The sequence below is a fragment of the Tupaia chinensis genome, unplaced genomic scaffold (assembly GCF_000334495.1).
Source record: "Tupaia chinensis unplaced genomic scaffold, TupChi_1.0 Scaffold000046_3, whole genome shotgun sequence".
In the NCBI taxonomy this organism is placed as follows: domain Eukaryota; kingdom Metazoa; phylum Chordata; class Mammalia; order Scandentia; family Tupaiidae; genus Tupaia; species Tupaia belangeri.
In genome coordinates this window covers 1,134,803-1,147,733 of record NW_006159504.1, presented here as the reverse complement: position 1 = coordinate 1,147,733, position 12,931 = coordinate 1,134,803, and the positions used below count along the sequence as shown (strand labels likewise).

The following is a 12,931-nucleotide window of genomic DNA, read 5'->3' as shown; positions in this document are numbered from 1 at the left end:
AGTGCTTTTCTACCATGTTTCATTTCCTAAGGGTTTCAGACAACTATTTACTGAACAGAGAAATAAAAGAAAGCAAATTGAAAAGAAATGGGAATAGCCTATTATCTTCTACAGATGTCAGTCTCATGACAAATGAAACATTACTTAATGGAAACTGGGATTTTTTAAAGAATATTTGTTTAATTTTATTTGTTTGTTGTTTGGGGGTTTTTTTGGAGAGGTTTTTGCTACAGGGCACGTGTGCTCACCAGAAACAGAGACAGAAAGTGAGAAATCACCCCCCAGGGGGGATGGCCACGCTGCAATCCCTTTCCCATTCTCCTCTCAGGATCTTGGGCACACACACGCACCCAGTGTGAGTTTAAGCCACCAGATCCGGGACTCAAACTGTGGTCAACTACATGGTCACCACACAAATGTGCTTGCTGTTTGGTAGAAGTGCAAAAACATAAAGTCCTAGCTGCAAGGGAGTCTGAGAAATGTAGTCTTTAGAAGTTTTGGCTTCTAGAGTATAGACTGTTTCCACTACAAAGAGATTAGCTTTATGGGTTGAGCCTGCATGTGCAGGAACCCAAATGTGGAATAAGAAATGTCTTATCTTCTAATAAGTGAAGGACATCTTACCAGCCTACTTAAGATATGAATCAGTTCATCTTTACCTAGTTAGAAAGTGCTTTTCTACCATGTTTCATTTCCTAAGGGTTTCAGACAACTATTTACTGAACAGAGAAATAAAAGAAAGCAAATTGAAAAGAAATGGGAATAGCCTATTATCTTCTACAGATGTCAGTCTCATGACAAATGAAACATTACTTAATGGAAACTGGGATTTTTTAAAGAATATTTGTTTAATTTTATTTGTTTGTTGTTTGGGGGTTTTTTTGGAGAGGTTTTTGCTACAGGGCACGTGTGCTCACCAGAAACAGAGACAGAAAGTGAGAAATCACCCCCCAGGGGGGATGGCCACGCTGCAATCCCTTTCCCATTCTCCTCTCAGGATCTTGGGCACACACACGCACCCAGTGTGAGTTTAAGCCACCAGATCCGGGACTCAAACTGTGGTCAACTACATGGGAGTCCAGCAACATAACCACTGTGCCAACTGCTGATCCCCTTAATTTTATTTGTTGTTCTTATTATTTTCTTAATTTAACGAGAGAGAGAGAAATGGAAAGTGAGAAAGAAGCTGCCGGGTCTAAGACTCAAACCGTGATCAGCCATGTGGGAGTCCAGCTCCCTAACCACCATACCACCTGCCGGCCCCAATGGAAACTAATTTAATTTTTTATTGTGATGTGTAAATAATTACAGAAGAAATCTAATAAACACAGTAAAAAATTTCCCTGTAAGTATTTACACACATAATAGAAGCAAGCAAATCATGGAGATGAGACTGGAAATTGATAATGGTAAAACAGACCGTGTCACTGAGTAAAAAGCACTTGGTGAGCTAGAGTAGAACCCAAAAAGCAAACTGCTTAGAAAACCACAGGGTAATTTTGATAGGCAGTACTAATGGGTTTGCAGTCACTGTAAGCCTTTGGCCTGGCATGTGTATTAATAAAACTCATGATTTGAGGCAGTTCTCTCCCTCTGTTTAGGAACTGAGTCACTGCCGAATTGTCATACTGTCCAGTCCAAACGATTATGCTTCCGCTTTCCCTCATTCCCGGCACAGCAGCTGAGGTTTGCTTTCGTCTTGGTTTCTGGGCTCCAGAGCGCTCTCTCCTCTAAAGCCTGAGGCACCTTCCTGCCTCCCTTTCATTTTTTCTTACCCTGCTCTTCGCACCCTCTTGGCTATAGCTGTCTGGTTATCTGCCCTCGCATGGCTTGGTGCTGTTGGCAAACCATTTCAGCTGTGCCAATGTTGGGCAGATGGTTCTGAACTACCCCTTGTCACGAGGCTGGCCCCAGTGATTCCTGTTTCCTTGAGCCCACATTCTACTCTCACCCCTTACTCTCAGCAGACTTCTTTGTTTCTAGATTCACTGAGAAAAAAATAGAACCTGAGAAGAATAAACTTTCTTCATTTGTTCTCCTCATATTAATGTCTGTGTCCATTCCCTCTCCCTCCTGAAGGTTGAAGAGGAGGGACCCAGCTTGGTGGTGCATTCAGTAGCAAATTGAACTGCATTGCTGGAAGCCACATGGTTAACCACAGGTTCAGATCCCCAGAAAACACATGGGCACATGCACGTGCAGTCAAGGGACAAATTGGAGGGCCCGCAGAAAGGGATCACAGTGTGATGGAGTCAACCCTGTGCAGGGTGCCTTTCTCTTTCTTTTTTCTCTCTCTCATACACATGTACATGCATTTTCTTTCATAAATAAACTTAAAAAATAATGTGAAGAAATGGGTGCTTCCCCTCTTGTCTGCAGAGATTATTTTAGTTACAGTGCACGTCCTTTCCTTCCCTTTGTTTAAAACCTAGTCTTACCAGTTAACTTCCCTATCTTCTGTTCCAAAAAGGTTTTCTAAATTTGCTTTAGGGCGCGTGCACTTACTAGAGAAAGACAGAGAGACAGTGAGAAAGCACACGCCAGGGGGAATGGCCACGATCCAGTCCCTCCTCCCCCGTTCTCCTCTTGGGATTTTGCACGTGCACGCACGCACACACACGCACCCAGCATGTGTTTCAGGCCACCAGATCTTGCCCTTAAGCCATGCAGTCAGCTTTGTGGAATTTAGCCCTCTTCACCGTCACACTTCTAGCTGGCCCAAATTGATTTTTAATGCAAAACTTGAAATATAAAAGCAGTATATTAAAAGATCACAATATTTTCATCAATCGAAGGGTAAGGGGAAGTTTTAAGTAGTGTTGGTGTGACTTTGAAAGCAACGTAATGACGTTAACATAACAGATTATTTTACACTGCACGCCAGCTTATCCTCTGTCATGTGTCTTAATCGCTCTGTGCCTCAGTTCATTTCCAGTAAAATGATAGGGTCGGCCTGAATTGTCTTGAAAGTCCATCCATTACAGTTCTCAAACGTTAATAGTCCATGTAACTTCATTTTGACTTACACATGTTCCCCTCTAGAGCTGTTAGGACAATAGTTACAGTGCTATTAGTAACTACTAAGTAGTGCCTGCTATGTAAGAGTGCAGTTAGAAGTATTTTTGTGTCCCAATTAATTTTTTTTTTTTTTTTTTTGGAGAGGTTTTCGCTATAGGGCGTGTGCGCTCGCCAGACAGACAGAGACATAGAGACAGAAAGCGAGAAATCACCCCCCAGGGGGGATGGTCACACCGCAATCCCTTTTCCTCCATTCTCCTCTCGGGATCTTGGGCACACACGCACATGCGCCCGGCGTGAGTTTTAAGCCACCGGGTCCGGGACGCGAACCGCAGTTGACTACGTGAGAGTCCAGCGACATAGCCATTACGCTAACTGCTGGTTCCCTGTCCCAATTAATCTTTACAACAGTGCTCCCTCGTCTTTACCAATGAGGAAACTCAGGCACTGATGGTGTGGTTGCACATCTCATGAGTGGCATTGAGAGTCAGCATTGAAACTAGGTCATTTGGCTCTGTGATCCCTGCTGTTACCTGTAGTGGGACACTGCCTCACTAGATGACTTAACCTAAAATAGCAAATGTGGCTGTGATGCTGATAGTGATGCAGTAATATTCGTGTGAATGCCTGGTTATTGGTGAGGCCGAGGGAGGGAGAAGTCCTTTACATGCAGTTTCTGGTGTCCTTTTCTCTTTGATTTTTGTCCCTGTCCCTATGTGAGGGACATGGGTACAGTAAGCCAGCTTAGCAGTGCATCTAATTAAGCCCTTCATTCCAAACTTGAAAATAAATCCCTTAATATTAGTCACTTCCTGTAAGTTAGCATTTTCCCCTTTTTCATACATTTATTATGTATTTAAAAGGTAAAATGTCAGCAGTAAGTACCAATTAATTTTTTCCACTTTACTAAATGTTCTAAGAGAGAAATTTTACTTGACAGTAAGAGTCAAAGGTGAGTTCTATTTACATTGGCTAAAGCCCAAATGTTCAAAGAACTTTTATCCTGATAAATTCAGATACATTTCTTTTCTTTTTTTAAGGAAGAAAATAATTTATAAAATGCATTTAAATCTCAGTATTTGAGAAAAAAAAATATAAAGACTCTCAAAGCATTCATCAAGATAACTGAGAAAATATTAAGATTTTTATACTTATAATGGACTTGGCAGACTAGTTCCAAAGCCTATGGGTTAAGGGAGCTAGGTCCCACATGGCTGACTGTGATCTGAGTCCTGGCTCAGTGGCAAACATGCCAGGTGTACCTGCCTGCATGCCCCAGATCCCAACAGGATGGAAAGCATGGAGCAGAAAGGATCATGGCATGGCCCTGCCTTAATGGGGTTCTGTCTTTTCTGTCTCTGGTGAGCACACGTGGCCTCTGGCAGCTTGTGAAGTACAAAAAATGATTTGGCTAAATTTCTTTTAAATCTTTTAACCAAAAGAGCACTCGACTTTTGATACTTACTTTTGGCTGAGAATGGAAGATCGCCCTTAATACCTTAGGGGCTACTAAGATATGGTCCAGTGATGGGCAAGCCCATGTATCGTGGTTAAAGTGGCTGGATCTTACAGTTCCATACTTGGTTTGAGTTCTCAACCCAGTAGCCTGAGAAGCATACCAGTCCTATATGCCCAAAATCTGGAAAAGAGGGAGGAATTGAGGAGAAGGGATTGCGGAGTGACCATTCCCTTGGGGGAGTGCTTCCCTGACCTCTAATCTCTTTTTTTTTTTTTTTTTGAGAGGTTTTTGCTATAGGGTGCATGCACTCGCCAACCAGACAGAGACAGAGAGATAGAAAGCGAAAAATCACCCCCCAGAGGGGATGGCCACGCTGCAATCCCTTCTCCATTCTCCTCTCAGGATCTTGGGCACGCATGCACACTCGCCCGGCATGAGTTTAAGCCATCAGCATAAATAAAATATCATTCTTCACTAACTCTTAAAGTTACATTCTCTTTCTCAAAGCTGTAACTACTAAGGGCAGATGTTTTTAAATAATATTAACCAAGACGAAATTAAGTTAATAATTTAGTGCTGACATTTATGAACAAAAATAGCTGTTCTAGAAACTGCTAAGGAATTACTAGAATAATATGCATTCATAGGATAGAATTAGCCTTGTACCCCATTTTATTAATGATAGAATTGGGATTCAAAAAACTGGGAACCAGTAGTTAGCATAATGGCTATGTCGCTGGACTCCCATGTAGTCTACCTCGGTTCGCATCCCGGACCTGGTGGCTTAAAACTCACTCTGGGCGCATGTGCATGCGTGCCCAAGATCCCAAGAGTAGAATGGAGGAGAAGGAATTGTGGCATGACCATCCCCCCTGGGGGGTGATTTCTCGCTTTCTGTCTCTCTGTCTCTGTCTGTCTGGCAAGCGCACACGCCCTATAGCAAAAACCTCTCCAAAAAAAAAAAATTATTTGTAAAGTTTATACAAATGACATAGCTGAATTCAAAACCAAGTCTGTCTGTGCCTTTAGTCTTTCTTGTACGTGAACTCGAGTTGCTCAAAGTCTTATTGAAGAAACTATTGTGCTAATAGAAATTTCAAAAGAGATAATGGAGGAAAGAAAGCGATAGGCTCTTGAGAGAGATTGGATAAACTAAATCAGAATCATAGGATGCAGCTGGTTATAATATACTGAAAGCGTTCAGGAAAGTATGGATTCTCTAATGAAGCCACATTCTAGCTAGACCAGAGTTGTGCGAAGGATCACTTGGCAGTGAACTCTAGATCTCAGCGTTTATTTACTGGCACCAGTTTGTCACATGTCTGTGTATTCGGATTTCACTGATTCTGCATTTCTTTTTCTTAGCCTCACACCTGAAATAGTCAGTACACCTTCCTCCCCAGAAGAGGAGGATAAGTCGATACTTAATGCAGTTGTTCTAATTGATGACTCAGTGCCAACAACAAAAATTCAGATCAGGCTAGCAGATGGGAGTCGTTTGATACAGAGATTCAACAGTACACACAGGTAAGATCTTTACCAGCAAAGTGTCTAGTTATATACCGAGTTATTTATCTAAGTAGTTGTATATGAAATTCCTTAGATTTAATTTTGGAGTAAGTTTTTTTTTTTTTTTGGGAGAGGTTTTTTCTATAGAGCATGTGCGCTCGCCGGAAAGACAGAGACAGAAAGCAAGAAATCACTCCTCAGGGGGGATGGCCACGCCACAATCCCTTCTCCTCCATTCTCCTCTCGGGATCTTGGGCATACACGCACACGCACCCGGTGTGAGTTTAAGCTGCCAGGTCCGGGGCACAAACCGTGGTTGACTATGTGGGAGTCCAGCAACATAGCCATTACGCTAACTACTGGTCCCATAAGTTCTTGATAGAAGGAAAGATCTTTTAAAAAATAATAGCTATGTATACAAGATGAAATACATGGTATTTTAAAACTATTCTTATGACAACACTTTTCATAGGTGTGGACTCACGTTGCCATAGGCCAGTCTGAGTTACCTTTCTCTGGGTCTTCACATAAACTGTAGGACCTACACTATAATAACATTGGCAGCACTTAATGCCTACCTCATTTGAAGGTTGTTTCTACTTTATGTGCAAAGGAAATGTTAGGTACACTCCAAAATTAATCCTTATATTATAACTTAAGTCTAAGATTCTTGCATTGAAATAACGTAAAGTAAAGAAGGTTACAACACCAGTAAGTAAGGGTTGGAATTGTGTAATTTTATTATGATCTCATTTTAGCTAAAAACATAATGAAAATATAGCTTTTCTATTACATTTTTTTCTTATTTCTTCAGGATCCTAGATGTCCGGGACTTTATTATACAGTCTCGTCCTGAATTTGCCACTCTTAACTTTATTCTTACAACTTCGTTTCCAAATAAAGAGCTAACCGACGAAAGCCTGACACTGCAAGAAGCAGATGTCCTTAACACTGTGATACTCCAGCAGCTGAAGTGACAGCACTCCTACCATGCAGCAGCGTGGCGGAATAGATCATGTGCCATACTCGTAAGGAAACTACTCCCAGCATAAAAACAGCCGAACTACTTTTATTATTTTTATGGATAAATTTTGGTTTTATTGTTATCCTATCTTCTAGCATTATATAGATGAATTAGGACTACGGCTAGATGTTGAGATAAGTATGTCTGAGTTTTTAGTTGCAGGACTGGTGTATGTTGATAGCTTTTATATAAGTAGGCAAATCAGTTTGTTACATGCTCAGTGTTAATGCAATAGCGTTTGCAGAGAAAATGAACAAAAACCCTTTTTGATGAGTACATTTAGTAAAATTTGCACTTTGCACTAAAGTAACTTAATGTAGCATTGACCAACAGCCATTAAGAAATCTTTTGACCAAATGAGTTGAACATTTTTCTATCGTGTGTTACTTTACAGAATATATATTGAGTGTATATTTCTGGAAAGTAGTACATACTGAAAAGGATCTGTTCTAATTTTGAAATTGTTTGATCATACAGTAGTTATTTCTATAAAGATTTACGTATGGATTTTACTTACTGATTTAACTATATTATGAATATACAAAAATACAATTTAACTTTGTATTTTCTATAATTATGACCATCATAAACAAGAACAAAAAGACATAAAGGTCAGAATTTTTGAAGATATATAGTAAAAAGCACTTTAGAATCAAGTAATCACAATCCCTTCGAGAGCCTTGATCACATTTATTTATTCAACACATTTTTCTAGAGACTCTACTGTATATATCAAACACTGTTCTAAGTGCGCAGCCCAGAGTGTGTTCCACTCCAGGACAGAACTAGCATAGAAATACGAGAACGTAAATTCTGTCAGACCGAATCTAAAGAATACCAGCACAAGTGTTTCCATTTCTACTGACACCAAGTATTTCCTGAATGATGTAGGCTAAATAAGAAATGATCAGAAAGCTTTTCCTTCTTCCCAGGCATCATTCCATTTTTGGTCACTAGTTCTGGTTAGCTTTCATTGCTGCCATAACAAATTACAAAATTTTTGGCTTAAAATAATGCAAATTTATTGACTTTCCCAGCTTCAAGAAGCTACCTGTAGTCTAGTCTTTGGCTTGTAGCTCCTTCTTTCGTGTTAAAAGGCAGCACCGTTTTTTGTCTCTGCCCCTTCTTTTGTAATCACAGCTCTCTGCCATCATCCTGGAGAGGCTCTCTGCTCTAATGGATTCTTGTGATTAGATTGGGCTTGCTAGATAATACAGGATTTTCTCCCATCTCAAGGTCCATAGTAATCTTAATCACATCCGTAGAGTCCCTTTTGCCATTTATGGTTACATATTCACAGGTTTGTGGATGAGATGGACACTGAGGAGCAGGTCATTACTCTGCTTGTTTAATACAGACCCCTGACCCGAATAAACTCACCCCATCCAACGGTGCTCAAAAGTCTCAACCCATACAGCAGCAGCTCATAGTCCAAAACCTACTTGAATCTCACCAGCTCAGAAGTCTTGAATCTCATCCATTAAATCATCTAAGTATGAGAGAGGATGTATGTTTTCTGGGGCCTAATTCCTCTCCACCTGTGAACTCAGAAAACAAGTTGTCTGCTTCCAAATTTGACAGGATAAGGGTAGAATAACAGTTATAGACATTCCTGTTCAAAAAGCAGAAAACGGAACCAACAGTGCCAAACCACGTACAAGTCCTGCCAGTAAGTTACAGGCCGGGGATTAATCGTCCATGGCTCACATCTCAGTCCTCAAGGCTTCTGACTGTCTCAGTCATTTTTCCTTTTTCACAAAGGTAGCACATTTTTGCAGCTGAGTAGTTTTATCAGCTTATATTTTATTTCATACACTATTCCTTTTCGGTTTAAGAAGACAGTGTTTTCAGCTGCTGTAACACTGCTGAGAAACGTACGGTTTTGTTTCTGTGGGATGATTGGAAAAGTAATGTGGGTTTTTTCTGTTTTTATGCAAAAACGTGTCATGAGTTTTCTGACAACCCAGTATATCATAGGGATTATCTCCATTAGACAAGAGATTCCTCTATGTGTCTTTCCTAGATAATCTCAACTCCTGGACTTTTTCTGAGAGAGCTGAGAGGATCCTGAGTTGTACCTTCAGTCTGTTCAGATAGTCTCCTGTGTGATTCTCCTCAGAAGTGTGGGGCTTTCTGGGGTGTTAGCAGAAGTTGTACACCCATACCTTCTTCTCTTTCTCTAAAGCAGGTGTTCCTAACCGTAAACCTTAACTTCAGTGTATTTTACTGTTTGGGTAGGCAGAGAATTTGCCAAATCAAGTCCTAGCTTCTTTATATTTTGCAGTTCTTCCCTCAGTTTATTTCCTTTGACATTTTACTGTAATATAAACAGCAAAAAGAAAGCAGGCCATACCTTTCACAGTTTCCTTGAAAATCTCAACTAAGTACCTAAGTGTCTCACTTCCCAAGCCTGCTTTCCACATCGGTATAGGACGTGATTTGGCTAAACCTTTGCCACTCTGTAACAATGATTTCTCCTAGTTTTCTAATAATGTACTTTTCGTCTCCTTCTGAGCCTTCAGTGGCAGCACCTTTAATGCCATTTTTCCCTATGAACTGTTTACAGTCATTTAGATATTCTCTGTAGGGTTTTAGGTGTTCTTGTCCGTGTTCCTTCTGTCAAGCCCACACTCATATTAACACCCACATTTCTACCAGCCGTCTGTGTAAGGCAGTCTAGGCACTTTCTGCCATGCTCTTTAAAATGCTGCAGCCTCTACCAGCTGCCCCTTTCCAACGGGCCTTGTTCGTTTCCAGGTGTTACAGTAGCACCGCACTTCAGGTATCTAGGAAAGTATTCTTATGCCTGCTCACTGCCAATTGACTTGAATGTGTTTCCAGGACATTCAGAGTTCTCCTTTTTCCAGGATCACTGGTTATTTCAAAAAGATGAATCCCTGTGTTGGGAGCTCAAATACTAAGAGTACTACCAGAGCAACCAGGATGACCAGGATAAGAGTACTGCTCCAGAGAAAAAGTTATCTCAGTGTCATAATGTAGGAAGATTTTTCCTAAGGCTTCTCCTGCTAGGAAGCCCTAGTCCTTTCCACTTCCAGAAAACAAGTTGGATGATACCTACATAACAGTGTTCATTCAAAAAGATTGCTAGGGATGAACTACCTTTTCTAGGAACAAAATCATCTTTCTAAGGAAATGATTTCTTGAAGGAGTTGAACATTTTAAATAAAAGGGCATTGTTCAGTTTTGGATTAACAAAACAAAATGAACCAAACCTTATGAAATCATTAGAAAATTTCTTGTAGTTTCTTTTTATTGTTAAGTGGAGTAACTATAGATGTACATACAAAAATGACTGCCATTTCTGTATATAAATAGTCTTCCAAAATGTAGAGATTTGCATTAGGAGAAAGAAACATCGAAATAGATGAACAGTACTTGTATATGTGCTACATAATGTTTTGCTTAATTGAGAGTCATTTTCCCGATTATTTTTACTGTGCAGTTACTGTAACTTTTAAAATTTATAATCATCTCAGAAAAGATCATGTGTGAGTCAGTGATTTTGCATGGTTTATGTAATCAAAAAGTTCAAAGTGTCTGTTTATCAATAAAGATGGTCTTTGTTTGAAACTCCTTGAAAATAATTTTCAAAATTTACTTTATTTGTAGTGTTGAATAGATAAATAGATTATATTAAACATCAGAAACATTCCCTGTGTTTTACTTTCCCTTGGTACATTTTTTCCAAGGGCAGAGAAGAGACTCAAGTTGAAGCAATATTACCTCTATTTCCCATTACTGTTTGTGTTTTTACCTACCCAAATAAAAAGGTTCAGTTGCTTCATAACTTTTTGCCACATAGATTTCTGAACACCTTGTCGTAGCATGTATTGTTATAAAGTGCAACTTGTTTTCCCTTAAGAGTTGTGTGTCCTGATCAGCGATGCAGAATAATGTCGTGTAGTACATAGTCTATACTGTCATAAAGGCTAAGAAATTCAAGATTTGTACAGGATCTTCTAGCTCCATTTAAAAAGTTTGTAGAAGGCCCTCAGGCCTGAGAGAAAAGAAATAGAGGGAGCAACCACTTGGCTTGTGCTCATGCTCGGGGAGGGGTGGGCGGAGCTGCTCCAACCCTGCTCTAGCTTTTGAAAAATAGCACCTGGTTCCCACAGTCCCTGAGATAAAGAGAAGGTTGGAGCTTGTACTAACACTGCAGACACTGTTCTGCCCCTCACCCATCCAGGAGCATCAGGGAGGTCCAAGCTGCTTGGCTTGAGCTCGTCAGGGACACTCTGCCCAGCACGCTGTGGAGGAGGAGGGACTCTTCCAGCCCATGCAACATGCAAACACATCATACAGAGTGGTCTACCACCTTACATTCTGATCTAGCTCAACCTCCAGCCACACTGGGAGCAGAAAGTTTTGTGTATACAGGAATCAAACACCTGAAGACAGGAGACTTGGAGGAATTCTTTTCCCATAACTCCTCAAGCAGTAAAAGGAAAGAAATCCCCCTCTGAAAACCTGAACTCAAAACTACTGTGGATACCACACTCCCATTCACAGTAGATCATGGAAACTGGCACAGAACTAATGCCATAGGGAAGGGCTCAAGCACACAGTTAAAGAAACATACTTCATATGGGACCAGCAGTTGGCGTAATGGCTGTGTCGTTGGATTCCAATGTAGTCCGTGGTTCAAGTCCTGGACCTGGTGGTTTGAACTCACCCCGGGCACGTGTGCGTGCATGCCCAAGATCCTAAAAGGAAAATGGAGGAGAAGGGATTGCGGTGTGGCCATCCCCCCTGGGGGGTGATTTCTCGCTTTCTGTCTCTCTATCTCTCTCTGGTTATTGCATGCACCTTACAGCAAAAACCTCTCCAAAGAAAGAAACATACTCCATAGATGTAGGTAGAATTGAGTATATTACCAGAGTATATCTGGCTAAAAATAAAAGCAGAAACCCAAGAAATAGAAATCAGAAATCCCAGAGTATATCTGGCTAAAAATAAAAGCAGAGACCCAAGAAATAGGAGAAATCAGAAATTATTTTCTTAAGGGAGCTTACTAACTCCTCACTAATAATGAATAAAACATAAGACATTACAGAAATGTCAGAAATAGAATTCAAGATAGTCATCATAACAAAACTCGAAGAGATGCAAGAGAAAACAAACCAATTCCAGGAAGTGAGAAAATCCTTCTATGACTTCAAAGGAGGAATTCTATAAAGAGACACACTGAAAAAGAATCAAACAGAACTTCCGGAGATAGACTACGATGCACTAAATTAAAGCCTCCCTCTAAAGTATCAACAGCTTATTAGACCATGCAGAAGAATCTCAGACCTTGAAGATAAAACCTCCAATTTAGTCCAAGCAACTCAAAAGGGAGGAGTAGCCATTAAAAGTCAGGAGAGCATACTGGAAATTCTAGACACTGTTGAATGGTTGAATACATAACAGATTCCTGAAAGTGAAGAGACAGGTAAAAGCATAGAAAATCTCTTTCATGATACATTAAGCTGAAAACTTTACAAATTTACAGAGGTATGTGGACATCCAAATCCAGGAGATATAAAGGACACCAAACAGATGTAAGAAAATCCTCTCCAAGGCATATTGTAGCCAAACAGGCAAAAATCAAAGATAAAGGCAATATTCTAAAAACGGCAAGAGAGAAATGCCAGGTTTCTCATAAAGGATACCCCATTAAACTAACATTGGGCCTCAAGTGAGACAATGCAGGCAAGGAGAGAATGAGAAGATATATTTAAAACTTTGAAAGGAAAGAAAAGCAATTTCAGCCAAGGGTACAATACCCAATGAGATGATCTTTCAAAGGGGGAAGAGAAATAAAATCATTCCCAGGTAAACAAATGCGGAAAGAATTCCCTCAAACTAAACCAGCTCTTCAGGAAATAGTTAAGGGAATACTTCAGGAAAACTAGGGCATG

The 12,931-nt window shown here is 40.3% G+C and overlaps 1 protein-coding gene across 1 annotated transcript in view; it reads left to right on the top strand.

Annotated features, from left to right (window-relative positions):
* UBXN2B (UBX domain protein 2B) overlaps positions 1-10,615 on the top strand; it is a 36,708-nt gene extending 26,093 nt beyond the window's left edge. Inside the window, exons 7-8 of the mRNA XM_006140864.2 lie at positions 5,843-6,004; positions 6,801-10,615. Coding sequence (XP_006140926.1) covers positions 5,843-6,004; positions 6,801-6,963 — 325 coding nt within the window. The 3' untranslated portion in view covers positions 6,964-10,615. The remainder of the gene's footprint in view (positions 1-5,842; positions 6,005-6,800) is intronic.
* Positions 10,616-12,931: the final 2,316 nt, after the last annotated feature.